Source organism: Ahaetulla prasina, chromosome 6 (assembly GCF_028640845.1).
Source record: "Ahaetulla prasina isolate Xishuangbanna chromosome 6, ASM2864084v1, whole genome shotgun sequence".
In the NCBI taxonomy this organism is placed as follows: Eukaryota; Metazoa; Chordata; class Lepidosauria; order Squamata; family Colubridae; genus Ahaetulla; species Ahaetulla prasina.
This window is the reverse complement of record NC_080544.1, coordinates 46,228,459-46,246,432: the sequence shown is the minus strand read 5'-3', so window position 1 is coordinate 46,246,432 and position 17,974 is coordinate 46,228,459. Positions and strand designations below refer to the sequence as shown.

The window sequence follows — 17,974 nt, the reverse complement described above, 5'->3', positions numbered from 1 at the left end:
TTATTGTTTACCGTTTAATGAGGTATCAAGCAAAATAAGATAAAATAGTATAACAAGACCTACAATTCTTGCAGCATCCCATGGTCATGTGACCACTAACATTTCCTAGTTTATTTATTTATAAATACTATTTATTAGTACTTCTAGCACTAAATGTTTTAAATAACAATGCTGTGGTAATTTTTTTTTTTTTTTGTTATGCTGGTATTTTTAAAACTCAACTTTCAAGAATTAGATGCATGACCACAGACAGTCAATTACAATATACATATATTTATTTGTTACAGGCTAGCAACTTTTGTAAGCATAGCAGTAAAGTCTTTGCTGTTGCTGCTATTTATTTTACTAGCAGTGCCACATAGACATACCACTGAGTTCCAGGAATAGATGTCACAATGTTGTTGTTTTTTCAGCAGCAATTCATTTCCTTGGCAAATATTAAAACAATCATAAACATTTCTCTTTCAATTATAAGGACTACATCGCATAGGCCAGGTAATGAAGATTGACTTAAAATGTATTTTCATGAGCAGCATAAATTGGAAATAGGACAATAAGCAGGGGAGGATCCACTTCCCCTTTCCTATGACATGTCAGTTAACATAATCTGCCCATCGCTAGCTTAGTTTAGTTTATTGTTTACTGTTTACTCTAATGATGTAATAACAAAATATAATTAAATAATGCAGCATATTGACTTATTAAAAAATATTCAGTGAAATAGTCAGATAAGATCATCCCTTGACAGTTGACCCCAAATCTGATCTAGATAGGAAGCTCTTAGTTGAACAACTTTAGCTATAAACTTAGCAGTCTTTCTTACCGTCTGTGTGATTTTACCTTGGAGGAAGTAAGCAAGCCTATTGGATGGGGTCCCAATGGGCTATCCTGACAATTAGGAACTTTAAAGGCTGTGCTATGACTGAAACATCTGGTTAGCAGTCAAGGAGGATAGGAGTGATATCCCTATTGCGGTGCACCATAGATACTGATCCTCTCTGAATAAGGTACTTATTGAAACTGCCCATGGTTTACCATAGTATCCAAGAACTCTATAATAAGTTTCCCCAATCCTTCCCCTTGGGGAATACAGATACTCCTTGACTTACAATTATTCATTTCGTGACCATTCAAAGTCACACCAGTACTGAAAAAATGTAATTACCTTTTTGCACACTTATAACCTTTGAAGCATCCCCACGGTCATGTGATCAAAATTCTTATATTGGTAACTGACTCCTATTGATGATGGTTGCAGTGACTTAGGGTCTTGTGATCTCCAGGATAAGCCAAGTCAATGGGGAAGCCAGTTTCACTTAACAACGTTACTAACTTAATAACTGCAGTGATTCACTCAACAAATGCGGCAAGGACGATCTTAAAATGAAGCCAAACTCACTTAAAAGTCTCACTTAGCAACAGAAAGTTTGGGCTTGACTGTGGTTGTAAGTGGAAAACTGCACTGCCGGTATAATCTTTAATCTTTCCATTGCAGTGCAAATGTATCTGCCAATGGAATGACATCTGTAGATTATAAGTAGGAAAAAGTCTAGGATACAATCTTGTGGAAAGGACCTCAACGCCCCAGAGCCAGTCCTGTATCCTAACACTAATCCTTCTCTATGACTCCATAGTATTAAGTATTCTATGTCGCTCATACATGTCCAATATTTCCAACTACTTCAAAATTTTAAGAAGATTGTTGGACTATGACTCTGAGGATCATAAATTATTGTTTTCCTGTCCAGACGGATTACTGGTTGTAAGCACCAATCTTCTTGCAAATCTAATTAGAGAGAAATTAAAGCAATGAACACAAAAAGTCAGAGTGATACTTTTGAAAAGATTCTTATACTTTCTATAATAATACCCATTTATGACCATTTTCCTCCAAAAATATTTACTATTATAGAATACCATAAATATCATTGAACTTGTACATGAAGTTTATGTACAAGTCATGTTCTTGGTTGAGGAAGAAAGAATTATAATCCATCTTTTTTAGACATGTACATAAACCTCATGTACCTCATGTAACTTGACATTTTTAATAACGCACTTGAATTACAAAATCCACTCTTGACAATTAATTCCTTTGTCCACTTATTCAATGGATTTCCTCATAGGTAATTTATATTTGCTTTCTTTACCTCACACTCATAAGCCCCAATCTTACTGATAACATTTTACTACTTTTTTTTAAGGAAGAGAAAGGCATTTTGATAATACAGTTCGTCCTATACTAATGGACTCTAATCCTTTTGACTGAAGTGTATGTGACAGAATTGACAACTTCCACTAATGCAAAAGAAATAAATTGAGGATAAATATACTTCCCATTTGTCAAATGTACTTCCCATTTGCCAAAATTTGTCCCATTTGGCTGTTTATTTTTTAGTGCTCTCCAAGCAAATGCAGAAGATGTAGCAATTGTGTCTGCTTTTGTATGCCCTTCTTTAGCATGTATTTTTGAAGAAAAAAAAGAGAGAAAGAGAGTTTACTTCTACCTGAAAGAAAAGTTGTAGCATGACAAACACCTTTAGGTCCTAAAAGAGATTTATTAGGAAATAACACTTCACTCTTGATTTCTGGTTATAATAGTACTGAAATCTGTTTTCCAATCTCCTGAAAGATTTCCTTCCCTTCAAAGAAGGATCTATTTCAGGCATGGGCATTTTCTGGTAACTGGGGGCTTCACTTAACTTTGTTGGTGAATGGAAAGAAAGCTGAGGTTCCAAAAAAGGGCAGGATAACATCACACATGTGAGTAAGAATGGAATTTATAAAGGCTTACTTTCATTTTGAAGTGTGACAATCCTGTTTTAGCATTTTCTCTTCAGTTTTCATCTGTTCTCCCACTGCAAAGTGGTAGGCCACAGTACCCGTTTTGAGCAATTATGTTCAAAGGGAGACATTTTGGGGTTATTTTTGCCATGTGATAGAGAATGCTATTGTTGCTTTTACAAATTGCATTGTTCTCAATATGTACAAAACAGTAAGCAGAGTGTGGGGTTCAACCAGTGTAACAACTGGTTCACTGGGTGCGTGCTTCATGCACTCAGTGTGCGTGCAGTGCAATTAAAAATGGCTCTAAAACATGCCTTCTACTTCAGCCCTGGTGATTGAAACAGCTGAGGTGCAGCAATCCGCTCTGCCATGCCGATCAGCTGGGCTTCAAACACAGTAAATAAAGGTTAGTATAGCGCAGGGGCAGGTGGACAGGCCCACCTGATCATCGGAGAGAACCGGTTTGCTCTCAGCTGATCATTGGAGCTACCGATACACCCGAACCAGTGCGAACTGGTAGAATCCCACCTCTGGTAAACAGGCATTAGTGTGTTGCAAAGATGGAAGAGTAGTTAGGAAATAAACAAAAGCAGATGTGAAACTGCATAATCTTGTCTCTTTACAGCCAGAAAATAGAGGCAGGGTCACATGATTTCCCATTTAGTGTCTGTTTTGCTTAGCAATGGAATTGCCAGTCTTGATTCAGTTGTTAAGTGAGGATTGTCTATGCAGCTTTCTCCAAACTGGTGCCTTCAGATATACTGAATATTTTAATCTAGCTCCTTTGAAAAGTAATTAAAAGTTCCCTCTGAATATACTCAAGATATTGAAGCACTAGATTTTGCAGAAGGCTCAGAAGAACCTCTCTGAAGGCCTTCAAGAAATGTATGACAAGGACTGTGATTGCACAGGTGATACTTCTACAATAATTGCTGCTAAAATGGGGTTGCTCCCAGTACTGCAGCTTTCCTTAAGTGGCAATCTTATCAAAGGTGGACACCCATGTAGTCAGTTAATGTGGGGAGGCCCATGAGGCGATTGAACTGAGCATTTCATAATATGTGATTCAGTGCTTCTGGCAGTGGGACCTGAGGGAAATTTTGATTCATGAAGTGCTCTTCAAACAGTTCAAAGAGCTTTCAACATTTTTTTCCCTGTATTTCTGTTTTATTTCTATTGGCTCTTAAGGGTGTTACAGATTATATGTAGCTTTTTGGGATTATGAAATAGGCAACAGTTGATATTTAAGATTTAGTATAGGGGCATTTTAGTACAAAATGCTTAGCTTCTTCTCCAGAAATACTACACTATTTATTTATTTATTTATTTATTGTTCAAATTTTTATACCGCCCTTCTCCGAAGACTCAGGGCGGTGTACAGCATAGATAAAACACATATACAAAAAATTTAAAATACAGTATATAATTAAAAATCTAATTCCATGAGCTGAATATTTAAAATACGTAGATAAAATTATAGAATAGAATAACCCCACTAAAAAAACCCCACTAAAAACCCTCAATTAAAATTTATCATTAGGCCAGCCCTGCTTGATGAAAGAAGAAAGTCTTAAGCTTGCGCTTAAAGGTCCAAAGATCAGGGAGTAGGCGTAGCCCCACAGATAGTTCATTCCACAGGGCAAGGCCCCCCACAGAGAACACTCTTCCCCTGGGGGCCGCCAGCCGACATTGTTTGGCCAACAGCACCCTAAGGAGGCCCTCCCTGTGAGAGCGCACAGGTCGATGGGAGGCTACTGGTGGCAGCAGGCGGTCCCGTAAATATCCCGGTCCCATGCCATGGAGCGCTTTAAAGGTGATGACCAAAACCTTGAATCGCACCCGGAAGACCACCGGCAACCAATGCAGCCTGCGCAGGAGAGGTGTTACATGGGAGCTACATGATGCTCCCTCTATCCCCTGCGCAGCCGCATTTTGCACCAGTTGGAGCCTCCTGGTGCTCTTCAAGGGGAGCCCCATGTAGACAGCATTGCAGTAATCAAGGCGGGAAGTAACGAGGGCATGAGTGACTGTGCATAGAGAGTCCCAATCCAGGAAGGGGCGCAACTGGCGAATCAGGCGAACTTGATAAAAAGCTCCCCTGGCGACGGCCGTCAAATGATCTTCTAAAGACAGTTGTACATCCAGGAGAACGCCTAAGTTGTGCACCGATTCCCTGGGGGCTAACGATTCGCCCCCCACAGTCAGTGATAGAATTAGCTGACTATGCCGGGACGCTGGTATCCACAGCCACTCCGTCTTGGATGGGTTGAGTCGAAGTCTGTTCATCCCCATCCAGACCCGAACGGCCTCCATCACATCAACGGCTTCGTTGGGGTGGTTCAGGGTGGAGATGTACAGCTGAGTGTCATCGGCGAACAGTTGACAACTCACTCCAAACCCACGGATGATCTCTCCCAGCGGCTTCATGTAGATGTTGAACAGGAGAGGTGAGAGAATCGACCCCTGTGGCATCCCACAAGTGAGGTGCCTAGTGGTTGACCTCTGCCCCACTGCCAACACCGTCTGCGAGCGGTCAGAGAGGTAGGAGGAGAACCACCGAAAAACGGTGCCCCCCACTCCCAAATCCCCCAACCGTCGCAGCAAGATACCATGGTCGATGGTATCAAAAGCCGCTGACAGATCTAATAGGACAAGGACAGAGGAACAACCCCTGTCCCGTGCCCTCCAGAGATCATCAACTACTAACCAGAGCATATAAAACATTTGCTAGACCAATTCTTGAATACAGCTCGCCTGTCTGGAACCCATACCTCATTTCAGACATTAATACAATTGAGTGTGTCCAGAAATATTTTACAAGAAGAGTTCTCCACTCCTCTAATTACAACAAAATACCTTATGCACCAGACTTGAAATCCTGAGTTTAGAAAATTTAGAACTCTGCCACCTACGACATAACCTGAGCTTAACTGATAGAATCATCTATTACAACGTCCTTCCTGTTGAAGACTACTTCAGCTTCAATTGCAACGATACACGAGAGCACAACAGATTTAAGCTTAATGTGAACCGCTCCAGTCTTGACTGCAGAAAACGTGACTTCAGAAACAGAGTTGTTAATGCCTGGAATGCACTACCAGACTCTGTGGTCTCTTCCCAAAACCCCAAAGCTTTAACCAAAAATTATCTACTGTTGACCTCACCCCATGCATAAGAGCACCAGCGTGCCTACCGTTCCTGTCCAAATGTTCCCTTTGATTGTATCCAATTTCATATAGTTATTAATACTTAGGATTATATATATGCTTATATATCGTATAGTTATTTCATGCTTATGCTTATATATAATGTTGTGACAAATAAATAAATAAATAAATAAATAAATAAATAAATAAATAAATAAATAAATAAATAAATAAATAAATCAGCACAACAGAGAATGCCTCAAACATATACTTTCGATCCTCCTTTGGGTTAGACTGTCAGGCACCCAGTCCTCCTTGTTGTTGTCAAGAATAACAAATAATGTCTAATTTCTTGAATTATTTTTATCACAATCTCAGTTACTTTAATACTTATACTTAATAATGAATAAATACTTAATATGTGTAAACATTATCAGCCAGTATGATTGTGAAACATGAATGTAAATGATGATTCAGCCGATACTGGTTTTTAAGCTTGTAATTAAGAGAAGGCCAAGGAAGAACATGTTTAGGCTTACTTCCATAAGATATAGTACCTGTAGTTTCTGAAACTATCAAACGCTAGGTATATTCCATTTTTCATTCTAGGCCAGGAGTGTGAAACTCACATCACGGCGGCATCATGTGACATATTGAGACTTTTTTCCCCTTCGCTAAACTGGGTGTGGGTGTGGCCAGTGTGTGACACATCCAGCCTGCGGGCCGGGATTTGATAGCCCTGTTCTAGGCCATGTTTTGTCCTCCCACTTTTGCTTACTAATTGGCTCATAATTTAGAAGGCCTTCTAGATTCATATCTCCTGATGAGAAAGCAAATAGCAGCTCAGTCAAGAGGGGCTTTCACCACCTCACCTGGTGCAGAAGGTATAATATTTCCTGCATCAGAAGGCACTTCTCAGAATCATTGATACCTTATTCATCTGCAATGTGAACTATTGCAATGTGTTTTACATTTGACACTTGTGAGCTACTTGGAAGCTATAACTAGTCCAAAATCCAGAGGCTCAGATTCATGTAGTTATGGATACATCTAACTTTGGCCATATAATACTATTCTGAGAGCTGCCTTCATTACCAGTCCTGGTTGTCATATTTAAAGATATTTATGGCTCCAAATCTGGCTATTTCTGGGATGACTTTCTATCAATGGATTGCCTTTCTCAAAGCTATTGAGACTTAATAAAATGATAAAAACTTGAATATTTCCATAGGCCTTTTTAGATAGAGACATATAGATTTTGATTCTTCCTTTTTTATGAGTATTATTGATTACTATTAGCATTTATTTTATGCTTTTATTACTAGATTGACATTTCTGCTAATTTAATCCTGTTTATGTATAATAGGGTTGTTAATACTCAGAGCAGCATATAAACTTTTTGAGATAAATACATGTGGAATGCTGTCTTTGAGGAAGTGTACTTGGTATAAACAAATATATTTGGCTGTTTCCTGGAATTATTAAGTACTCATTTGATCAAAATACTCAAAGTAAGTGTACTTTGGGACATTCATTGTCTTGTGGTCTTCCCTATCATACAGAATTATTGTAGATATAAAATTGAAGAAAGGTCCCAAACCATGAATAAATTCTATATTTAGTCTCTAAATCCTTTGTATTATTATCTAATGAAATTATGGTTTCTGACTTTAGTTACACATGATTTATTTTGCTGCTATTAGGTATGCAGGCAGTCCTTAACTTACAATCACAATTGAACCTAAAATTTATGTTGCTAAGTGAGACAGTTAAGTGAGTTTTGCTCCATTGTCCAACCTTTCTTGCCACAGTTATTAAGTGAATCACTGCAATTGTTAAATTAGTAACATGGTTGTTAAATGAATCTGATTTCCCCATTGACGTGGCTTGTCAGAAGCTCACAAAAGATGATTACATGACCCCAGGCCACTGTAACCATCATAAATATGAAGGCATCTAAATTTTGATCATGTGATCATGAGAATGTTGCAATAGTTGTAAGTGTGACTAATGGTCATAAGCCACTTTTTCCCATGCTGTTGTAACTTTGAATGGTCACTAAATGAACTATTGTATGTCGAGGACTACCTGTGTTCATTTTTTATCTTTTATAATCTAACTTATAAAATAAATTATAAACAATTCAGTCCTATATATAAACGTATAAAATACGTTTTGTGGTGCTTATTTTCAGAAATCACAGTCCAAGTGATCTTATAGATGTTGGATGATCTGTTTTATATAAGTTTTGTGTTGTTAATTTATGCCCTCTTTTTTCTTCCCAGTTGATTTATTACAAAAGTGACATAGTAGAAAAAATAAATCACATCTAATTACATTATAATTGTTTCTATTACCATATTTCAACTTCATTTAGAGAATCAACCTTCTGTATGTCATTAGATATTTAGAAAGCTTCACAGTGTTAGTTTAGGAAGAGAAATAGCACTGGTAAAGCAGATATTGACCTCCAATGCAGTAGTGATTAACACTGAGTAATTCAGTTTCTTTTATAGCTTTTTTAACTTTAAGACATTAAGAAAAATAAATAAATGGGGGGAAAGTCAGATTTTCATTTCTCTTTCTATAAGTAGAAACTGATTTTGGACCATAAATATTTGCTCCTTTTTTCTTAGCAGATGAATAGGAATAACAAAACCAATGTAATTGTTAGCTTCTAATAAGAACTGTTTAGAAAATATTATTGATAAAATTATCCTTAATACAGAGAATTTATAGAGTAGGATTCCAGTTCTGTCTCATCTCAGATTAATTCACTGTTATTGGTTTGTCTGGTTTATATATCTCCCCATCTCACAAAACAATTAACTATGGGCTTTAGACATTGTGATTCCTTCAGAACATAAAGCTAGAAGGCACCAAGATTCTGAGTTTAAGAAAGATTCAAAGATTGATATTTTTCTTATAATATGGTTCTCCTAATCCTAGCCCTGTATGATACTAATGTGTTTTTTTTAAATTTCTTTTTACTAACAATGTCAGGACAATCTTGTGGTGGTTTTCTTGGATACCCATCAGGATCATTTAAAAGTCCATATTATCCTTCTGACTATCCAAACAATGTGGACTGTGTATGGGAAATACAAGTTAGAAACAACTACCAAATAAGACTTACCTTTCAGGACTTTTTGTAAGTTAAAGCTGTTTTTAATGCATGCATCACGATACCGAGACTTGTATATTAAATAGATCAAGATGAGTTCAAATTACAGAGCGCACTTTTCAAAATGCAATCGGATTGTAAACTTGAGGCAATGGATTTGGCTGAAGGTAATTAGTTAAGCCATGGTAGAGCTTGGTAATGGTAGTTCTTTTTAAGGACAGAAAAATCAGTCCAAGCTCCACACATGGAGAGGAACTCATCTAAAGTTTGATCCAATGTTTGAAATGTTTAAATGGACTAATCAATATTTATTTCAGTCTCTACAAATAATTAATATATGAAAATAATTTCAATAATTTCTATCTACTGCACTATACAAAGTCAGCTGACAAAAAATATTGAGAAAGGATGTGGTAAGAGGAGGAATGTTTAAATCAAAGTGCAGTCTTTGATTTCTCAAGTCGTAAAAGGTCCTGTTAAACCTATTCCTCAGTATCTCTTTTGTTCTTTGGGAGAACTTCATGAAATAGATAATATGACTTTCTGGAAGAGGGAAGAATTTCTGGAGTTTTACCCATTCCAAAATATTTTCTCAGAAAAAGTCTATCCAGTTCCATGTTATTGGACTAATATGTCAGTGTTATATATTCAAATTTTGTGCCAAGTACATTAACATTTTTACCCAAATTATTGTTTGTTATAAATTGTCATCCTTATCACTGCCAGCAGCATTGCCGCAATTAATTAATGAACGAGTGGCCATTTCACCAGTTGAAAGAATTGAAAACAGCTACCTTAAATGAATTGGGAAGTTACAAGTTCAAATATTGCTTTTGTTATGTCTCCTTTTACTGGAACTAATCACAGAGAGAATTTTATTACTAACACACACAAAATAAAACTTCTCTCTTGGAATATCGGAGTAAATGTATAAATTACAAACTAAACAATATCTATGTAAACACTGTACTCCTGTTTTGCTTTCCAGTCTAGAAGAATGTGATAGATATAGATGCCGTTGTGATTATGTTGAAATCTATGATGGACCTCTTCATACTGCCTCACTGCTTGGGAAAATTTGTTATGGCTATTATCACACTTTTACATCAAGTTCCAATATGATGACAATTAAATTCCATAGTGATAGAAGTGTCACAAGAAGGGGATTCCTTGCAAACTATCACAGCATCTCTGGAGATCAAAACACAAGTAAGTATAACGTTGTTATTCACTTTTCATTTACTGACCTTCTGAATATTATTTAGAATTTCGTGAAAATTTTTAGCATCTTATTCAATTTTGGTATAATGAGATACAATTTATTTAGTTTTTAATTCTTCCTTTTGGTATACCCTGGTAGAGGGTTTGTAAGATAGAACAGTTTTGAACCAGATACCTATAAGCATGCGCAATGGTATCTACAGACTAGACAGTTGAACAAAATGTGAATATCCTTGAAATAAGGAACTGTGTAGTTCCAAACAACTAAGATTTATATTCTAGAGTGGCTATTATGTGATTTTCATGTGATCTAACACCTAACTTTGAGCCAAATTTCAAGCCAAATTTCAGAAGCTGATTCTTAGCAAAGTTTTTCAGGTCTTTTGCTGTACTATGATTGTAATGCCATGAAAAAATATTCCAATTCCAATTAATCAACATAGATTATTTTGAAATTTCCATTTATGTGCTTCAGAGAGTAAGCATTTGGGCATATAATTGCCCTCCAGTTTTTGAGAGACCTTTAAGAATGGAGTTAGATATAAAAGAAGTCACGCAAAACTACGCCCAATGAGTTCAGTATCCTGATGTAGACATGGGTGGTATATGGGGGGGCAAGATCCAGAGACTGTTTTTTATGGTTGCCTGGAAAGCATCTTTCCGGCATGCTTTCAATTTAAAGCAAAAGTTATTAAGCTGCAGAATATGTAAAATTATTTGGCAGGCAAAATTTTGTTATTTTGTGCTGAGATGGCGTTAGATTCATAAAATAAGCATAATAATAAATTATTGCCATACTGTATGTATTTCAGTGCAGCAATAAGATTTCTTTTTCCTCCTTGACAGCTCTTGTTTGCCAGCCGACCTATATGGAAGCTGCAATTAGTAGAAGTTATCTGAACTCTCAAGGCTATAATCCATGGAGTGTCAGCTTGATGGATCCCAACTGCAGACCGAGGATCACACCATATTATGTTATATTCAACATACCATATAATGGCTGTCGGACCAGAAGAGATGTATGGAGACTTCTTAGAATGTTTTTGCTGCATGAGTCACTCATTCATTAATTCTTTCATTTTTTCCTTAAAGCAGAAGTAGGATGATTCAATCATTCAGGAATTCAATCATTCAATCATTCAGGAATTCAATCATTCAGGGATTTATTTAAGACAATGCTCCAGATTGAAACGTGTTTGTGACAAATAGCAGGAGCTCAAAGCACAATGATTGACAGGACCCATTTTCTCCTCTGTAGCCAATCATTTCTCTGTTTTCTTAGCTGTACTCTCAGTGTAGTTCAGTTTTTTATGGACATTTTGAATATGGGAATGCTTTCTGGCCAACATCTATTGGCACAGCCAATATTTTTATAGCATCTCTAACATGATTGACCAGATAAAAAGGATCTTATATCAATTGTTTCATGTTTCAAACAGGTTGATGCCGATACTATTACATATTCAAATGAGATCTCAGTAATTGCCCCTTCACAAGACTTCATAAGAAGGGTACCAGATCTTCTTGTGCATGTCAACTGCAAGATGCTTCAAAACACCTGGATAGAAACAATGTATATCGCTCAGCAAACCAAAGAGATTAACGAAACACAATATGGCCAATATAGTGTGAACCTTACATTTTATGACTCATCCTTCTGGAAACCAGTGAATGATATGCCTTATTATGTCGTATTAAATCAAAGGTTATATTTGCAAGCTTATCTCTATAGTTCCGATTCCAACCTGCAGATGTTTTTGGATACTTGTACAGCATCACCCAATTACAATGATTTTACAAACCTAACTTACGACATTATCAAAAATGGGTAAGGACTTCATCTTCTTTCAAGCTATTTGGTTTTGTGGGAAAATGTGGGAATACATTAATTTTGATTGCTTTTATTTTCCAAACTTCTATGTGGTATAGTTATTTGGTAGTTAAATAACTGGGTAGATCAGACCAGAAACAACATTCACAATTCCATTGCAATTGTGTCTTCATGTCAATAGGATCTTCTCCCTCTCTTTTGAGTTTGCATGTAACATAATTCTAGGAGTTTTGAGGTTTGCATGTAACAGAACTCTACATAACATTATGCTGAGCCAAAAGTTCTAGAAAGCTTGCACTGTTATAGTAAACCATATCTAACAGGAAACTATTTGTAATACATTTGAAATCTCAGGATCATTCTGACCTTAGAAATTCTCCCTCGCCCCATATAGGAGAATAGTGGTTTGTCCCAAATTTGTGTTACATTTTCTGCAGAGGACTCACTTTTGCTATGGGTTTGAATGTGGTAAGCCACAAAAGTGTTAGTAATACCATTCCCATCTACCAGCTTACTTCCTTCATGATGTAGCTCACCTAATGTTCTACTTTCCATCTCTATTCTGCTAACTGTTATATATACAACAGGCAAAGGCTTAAAGCTGAAATAACCAAAGGCCCTTCCATTCAGAATACATTTGCTAATTATCCAGGAATCCTGAGTTCCAGTAGAAAGTAGAGTACAGTAGAGTCCAGTAGAACTAGAAAGTTCTGGGCCTTTTGATAAAGAAATCCAGATAGCAAAGATTCTCATTTGTTCACCTCTCTCTCTCTCATTCTCTCTCTGCTTTTGCTTTCCTTTTGTCTAATTTAACCAATCAACTTTTTTAAAGTAGCTACATTTAAATCACGAATATGCAACCCAAGATCCTCAAAATAACAGATGACTCTTGAATTATATATCTTTTTTCCTGTAGACCATCACAAATTGTTATCAGACTGTCATATTTTAATGCCACAGAAGGAAAATTCTTTAAGGGACTTATTTACATCAACCTTCTGGGTCCATTAAATCAAGTCAAACATAATTCTGGCTTTCTTCAGCCACTACATCTTGGAGTACAGTTTGGTAGCATGCTGCCAAAGGGCCATCTGTGGATTTTGACCTTAAAGAATTTAATTACAGCAATATATTTATTTCCTTGAGATTAAAATCAGAAGACATTCCAGTGACATGGGTTGCACGTGAAACTTTTATTCATTTCTGAAACCAATCCTCTGCGGTGTTCCTTGTTCCTGGTATATAATTCTGAATCAGAATATATGTGTATTGACAAATCATTTGGCAAGTAGTTTGGATAGTCTTTTTCATCAAAGTTAAGGTTTACTGACCTGGCATTATGTCTATTTTGAATTGACATTGTAAAGATCAAGTTGATATGCATCTTTTACTTTTCTTGAGAAAACAAAGCTTTAAAATTGAAAGAACAGTAAAAGATCATATGCTGAACATTACCCAGAAGCAGTGGTACTTAATCAGAGCTTTTATTTATGCCTTCAGATTGGCAAACCAGAACATAATTTTTACAAGCAACCTAACCATGGTTATGATAGTCTTGTGGTCTGATGAGACCAAAGATTCTAAATCATATAGGGCAAATTTGAATTATGCCATGAGTGGAGCTAGGTTCTTGATGAACCTATTGATCTATCCATGTAGTTTTCTCTGAACAATACCAGCAGGCCAAATCTTGCTTAGCTTTCTGAGATCAGTCAAGCTTGGCTAATTTTTCCACTTAGCTTAGCAAATGGGATAAAAAGCAGCCTAAGAAGTTTAATAAAATATGTGAAACAAGATAAACAGGATTTAAATTTTGTGCATAGCAATAATTAACAAGTGAACACTATAGGTCCCTTTGTACATTTATCAGATAAATTGCATTTGCCAGGGAGGGTCATCTGATATAAAATATATTACATCTTAGTATAAACAAAAACTCCACACTTAAGAGTTTTAAACTTTTTTTTTAACTGGAACCTTATTCTTTCTCCAACAATGTATAAATAGATATCTTGAAGAAGATCACAAGAAAACTTCCAATGTCTCAGTTATTCAAAGCTGGTTTTCTTTCCCTAGAAAAATATTAATTGTCTTGATTTCCCATGAAATTCTGTACTACTTGTGAATGTCATTGAGGATAGGAGCCACTAGAACATATTGTAAATAATGATTTTCATAAGTTGATTTATGTAGTTTGATGATAGTCATCTTCCATACCTGGTCTGAAATGAATACAAATTCATTTAATAAGATGACATTTACAGTTATAGAACTGGCTTTCTTGTTTTTTGTGTTGCCAAAGCATGTTCAGCATTTCTAAATATTAACAATTCAAATATGAGAAATCAATAACGTACTCTGCCTGAAATATTGGAGGTATTTATTGGGATAAATGGCATCCAGGAAAGGGGATGTCACAAGAGATAAGAAGATGATTGAGATTCTTTTGTAATGCATCAAAATCACAATAATACTCTTGCCTGTTTTGACTTCCCTTGCCATATGTCAGTGCTGGAAATCAAATACAGTCCTATTTTTCATATTCAGACTTTTTAAAGACTTTCTCAGAGAAAGTTCATTAGTTGGGCACTGACATAAATGGATTCAACCAGATGCAGGGGTGGGATTCAGCTGGTTTGGGCCAGTTCGGGTGAACTGGATGCTAATTTTACATCTGCCCTTCCCCGCCCAGGAGTCTTCGTGTGGCCTGTTTGGAGGCCAGGTAAGTGCAGGGCCTGCACAGAGGCTCTGGGAGGACAAAACACGGGCCTCCTGGAAGTTCTGGAAGTCTGGAAACGGGCCTGTTTCCAGCCTCTGGAGGGCTCTGGAGGTGCTCCAGAGCTCGGGAGCCTGTTTTTGCCTCCTGGATTCTTGAGGAAAGACTCCAGAGCTTGGGGAGGGTGAAAACGCCCTCCCACCATGGTACAGGAGGCCAAGTAGCCCACATCCACTATGGCCACGCCCACCCAGCAACCAGGCAGAGAACAAGTTGATAATTTTTTTTAATCCCCTGATTGGATGTATCAATATTATACAGGATGCTGTTTTTTTTTACTTCCATACACAGCACATTCATTGCATTTGGGTTATTTTAATGTGAAAATTATGGAAAATAAATTGAATATAATAAATGCAATAACTGGCATGCTAATTAATGCCAATAAATCTTCCTTTTTTTAATGCAGGTGTGTTAAAGAATCTACCTATCAGACTTACTACTCCCCATATAGAAACATTCTTCGTTTTTCCTTCCAAGCCTTTGCCTTCATGGGCAGGCACCCATCAGTTTACCTGCAGTGTAAAGTGGTGGTTTGCAGATCCTATGACTACTACTCAAGATGTAATCGAGGCTGCCTGCTCCGATCCAAGAGAGATACAGGCTCCTATCATGAAAACCTAGATGTCATTATTGGCCCCATCGAAGTTGTGAAGGATGGTGTTCAGAACAGAAACTTTGGTAAACTGAATCAAAACTTCTTTCATGGTTCTAAAAATAATCAGTGCCACTCAGTTCTTTCAAGAGCAAGTAGCATGAAAAATTGGGAGAATTGCTAAAAAGCAAGAAATAATTTGAAATAACTGACAATAACCACAGTCCTGATTACCACTCCCTGTCCTGCAGCATTCATTATTCCTGATCAGGGTGTCAAACTCTATTTCATTGAGGGCTGCATCAGGGTTGTATTTGACCTCAGGGGGCCAAGGTGGGCAGAGCCAGCTCGACGTTACTCGCATTGGGGGTGCCTTTGGTGGCCTGAGTGCTCTGCCCATGAAAACGGGCTCCTGAGCTCTGTTTTCGGTTGTGACGGCTTTTTGCAACCTTCTGCCAGCGAAAATGGAGCTCAGGAGGGCCACCCATGGATCTTGAGAGGGCTGCCCGTGGCCCTCCCTAGCTCCATTTTCACTAGCAGAGGCACCACAGGCTGGTCCTTTGCTGTTTCCAGGGTGCCCCGTGGGCCAGATCTAAGCACCCTTATTTATTTATTTATTTATTTAATCACATTTTTATACCGCCCTATCTCCCGAGGGACTCAGGGCGGTTTACAGCCTGATAAAAACACAAATATAAATATAAGATAAAACACTAATTAAAAAACTTATTGAATAAGGCCGAATTTAAAATTATAATTAAAATAATAAAACCCCGTTAAAAACTAAATTTAAAATTAAAATTCTAATCCAGTCCTGCGCAAATAAATAGATGTGTCTTAAGCTTGCGCTTAAAGGTCCAAAGATCAGGGAGTAGGCGTAGCCCCATGGATAATTCATTCCACAGGGCAGGGCCCCCCACAGAGAACGCTCTTCCCCTGGGGGCCGCCAGCCGACATTGTTTGGCCAACGGCACCCTAAGGAGGCCCTCCCTGTGAGAGCGCACAGGTCGATGGGAGGCTACTGGTGGCAGCAGGCGGTCCCGTAAATATCCCAGTCCCATGCCATGGAGCGCTTTAAAGGTGATGACCAAAACCTTGAATTGCACCCGGCAACCCGGTAACCAATGCAGCCTGCGCAGGAGAGGTGTTACATGGGAGCTACGTGATGCTCCCTCTATCCCCCGCACGGCCGCATTTTGCATCATTTGGAGCCTCCTGGTGCTCTTCAAGGGGAGCCCCATGTAGAGGGCATTGCAGTAATCCAGGCGGGAAGTAATGAGGGCATGAGTGACTGTGCATAGAGAGTCCCGATCCAGGAAGGGGCTTAACTGGCGAATCAGGCAAACCTGATAAAAAGCTCCCCTGGCGACGGCCATCAAATGATCTTCTAAAGACAGCTGTACATCCAGGAGAACACCTAAGTTGCGCGCCAATGATTCGCCCCCCACAGTCAGCGATGGAATTAGCTGACTGTGCCGGGACGCTGGTATCCACAGCCACTCTGTCTTGGATGGGTTGAGTCAAAGTCTGTTCGTCCCTATCCAGACTGAACGGCCTCCAGGCACCGGGACATCACATCAGTGGCTTCGTTGGGGTGGTTCGGGGTGGAGATGTACAGCTGAGTGTCATCAGCAAACAGTTGACAACTCACCCCAAACCCACGGATGATCTCCCCCAGCGGCTTCATGTAGATGTTGAACAGGAGAGGTGAGAGAATCGACCCTTTGGCACCCCACAAGTGAGGTGCCTAGCGGTTGACCTCTGCCCCCCTGCCAACACCGTCTGCGAGTGGTCAGAGAGGTAGGAAGAGAACCACCAAAAAACGGTGCCCCCCACTCCCAAACCCCCCAACCATCGCAGCAAGATACCATGGTCGATGGTATCAAAAGTAGCTGACAGATCTAATAGGACAAGGACAGAGGAACAACCCCTGTCCCGTGCCCTCCAGAGATCATCAACTACTAACCAGAGCATATAAAACATTTGCTAGACCAATTCTTGAATACAGCTCGCCTGTCTGGAACCCATACATCATTTCAGACATTAATACAATTGAGCATGTCCAGAAATATTTTATAAGGAGAGTTCTCCACTCCTCTAATTACAACAAAATACCTTATGCCACCAGACTTGAAATCCTGAGTTTAGAAAATTTAGAACTCTGCCACCTTCGACATAACCTGAGCTTAACTGATAGAATCATCAATTACAACGTCCTTCCTGTTGAAGACTACTTCAGCTTCAATTGCAACAATACACAACAGCACAATAGATTTAAGCTTAATGTGAACTGCTCCCGTCTTGACTGCAGAAAACATGACTTCAGAAACAGAGTTGTTAATGCCTGGAATGCACTACCAGACTCTGTGGTCTCTTCCCAAAACCCCAAAGCTTTAACCAAAAATTATCTACTGTTGACCTCACCCCATTCCTAAGAGGTCTGTAAGGGGCGTGGATAAGAGCACCAACATGCCTATCGTTCCTGTCCAAATGT

At 38.3% G+C, this 17,974-nt stretch overlaps 1 protein-coding gene across 1 annotated transcript in view; it reads left to right on the top strand.

The window, feature by feature from the left end:
- LOC131201287 (deleted in malignant brain tumors 1 protein-like) overlaps window positions 1-17,974 on the top strand; it is a 57,202-nt gene that overhangs the window by 27,775 nt on the left and 11,453 nt on the right. Inside the window, exons 11-16 of the mRNA XM_058189105.1 lie at window positions 469-495; window positions 8,937-9,084; window positions 10,046-10,266; window positions 11,125-11,297; window positions 11,718-12,106; window positions 15,295-15,566. Of these exons, the coding sequence (XP_058045088.1) occupies window positions 469-495; window positions 8,937-9,084; window positions 10,046-10,266; window positions 11,125-11,297; window positions 11,718-12,106; window positions 15,295-15,566 (1,230 nt within the window). The remainder of the gene's footprint in view (window positions 1-468; window positions 496-8,936; window positions 9,085-10,045; window positions 10,267-11,124; window positions 11,298-11,717; window positions 12,107-15,294; window positions 15,567-17,974) is intronic.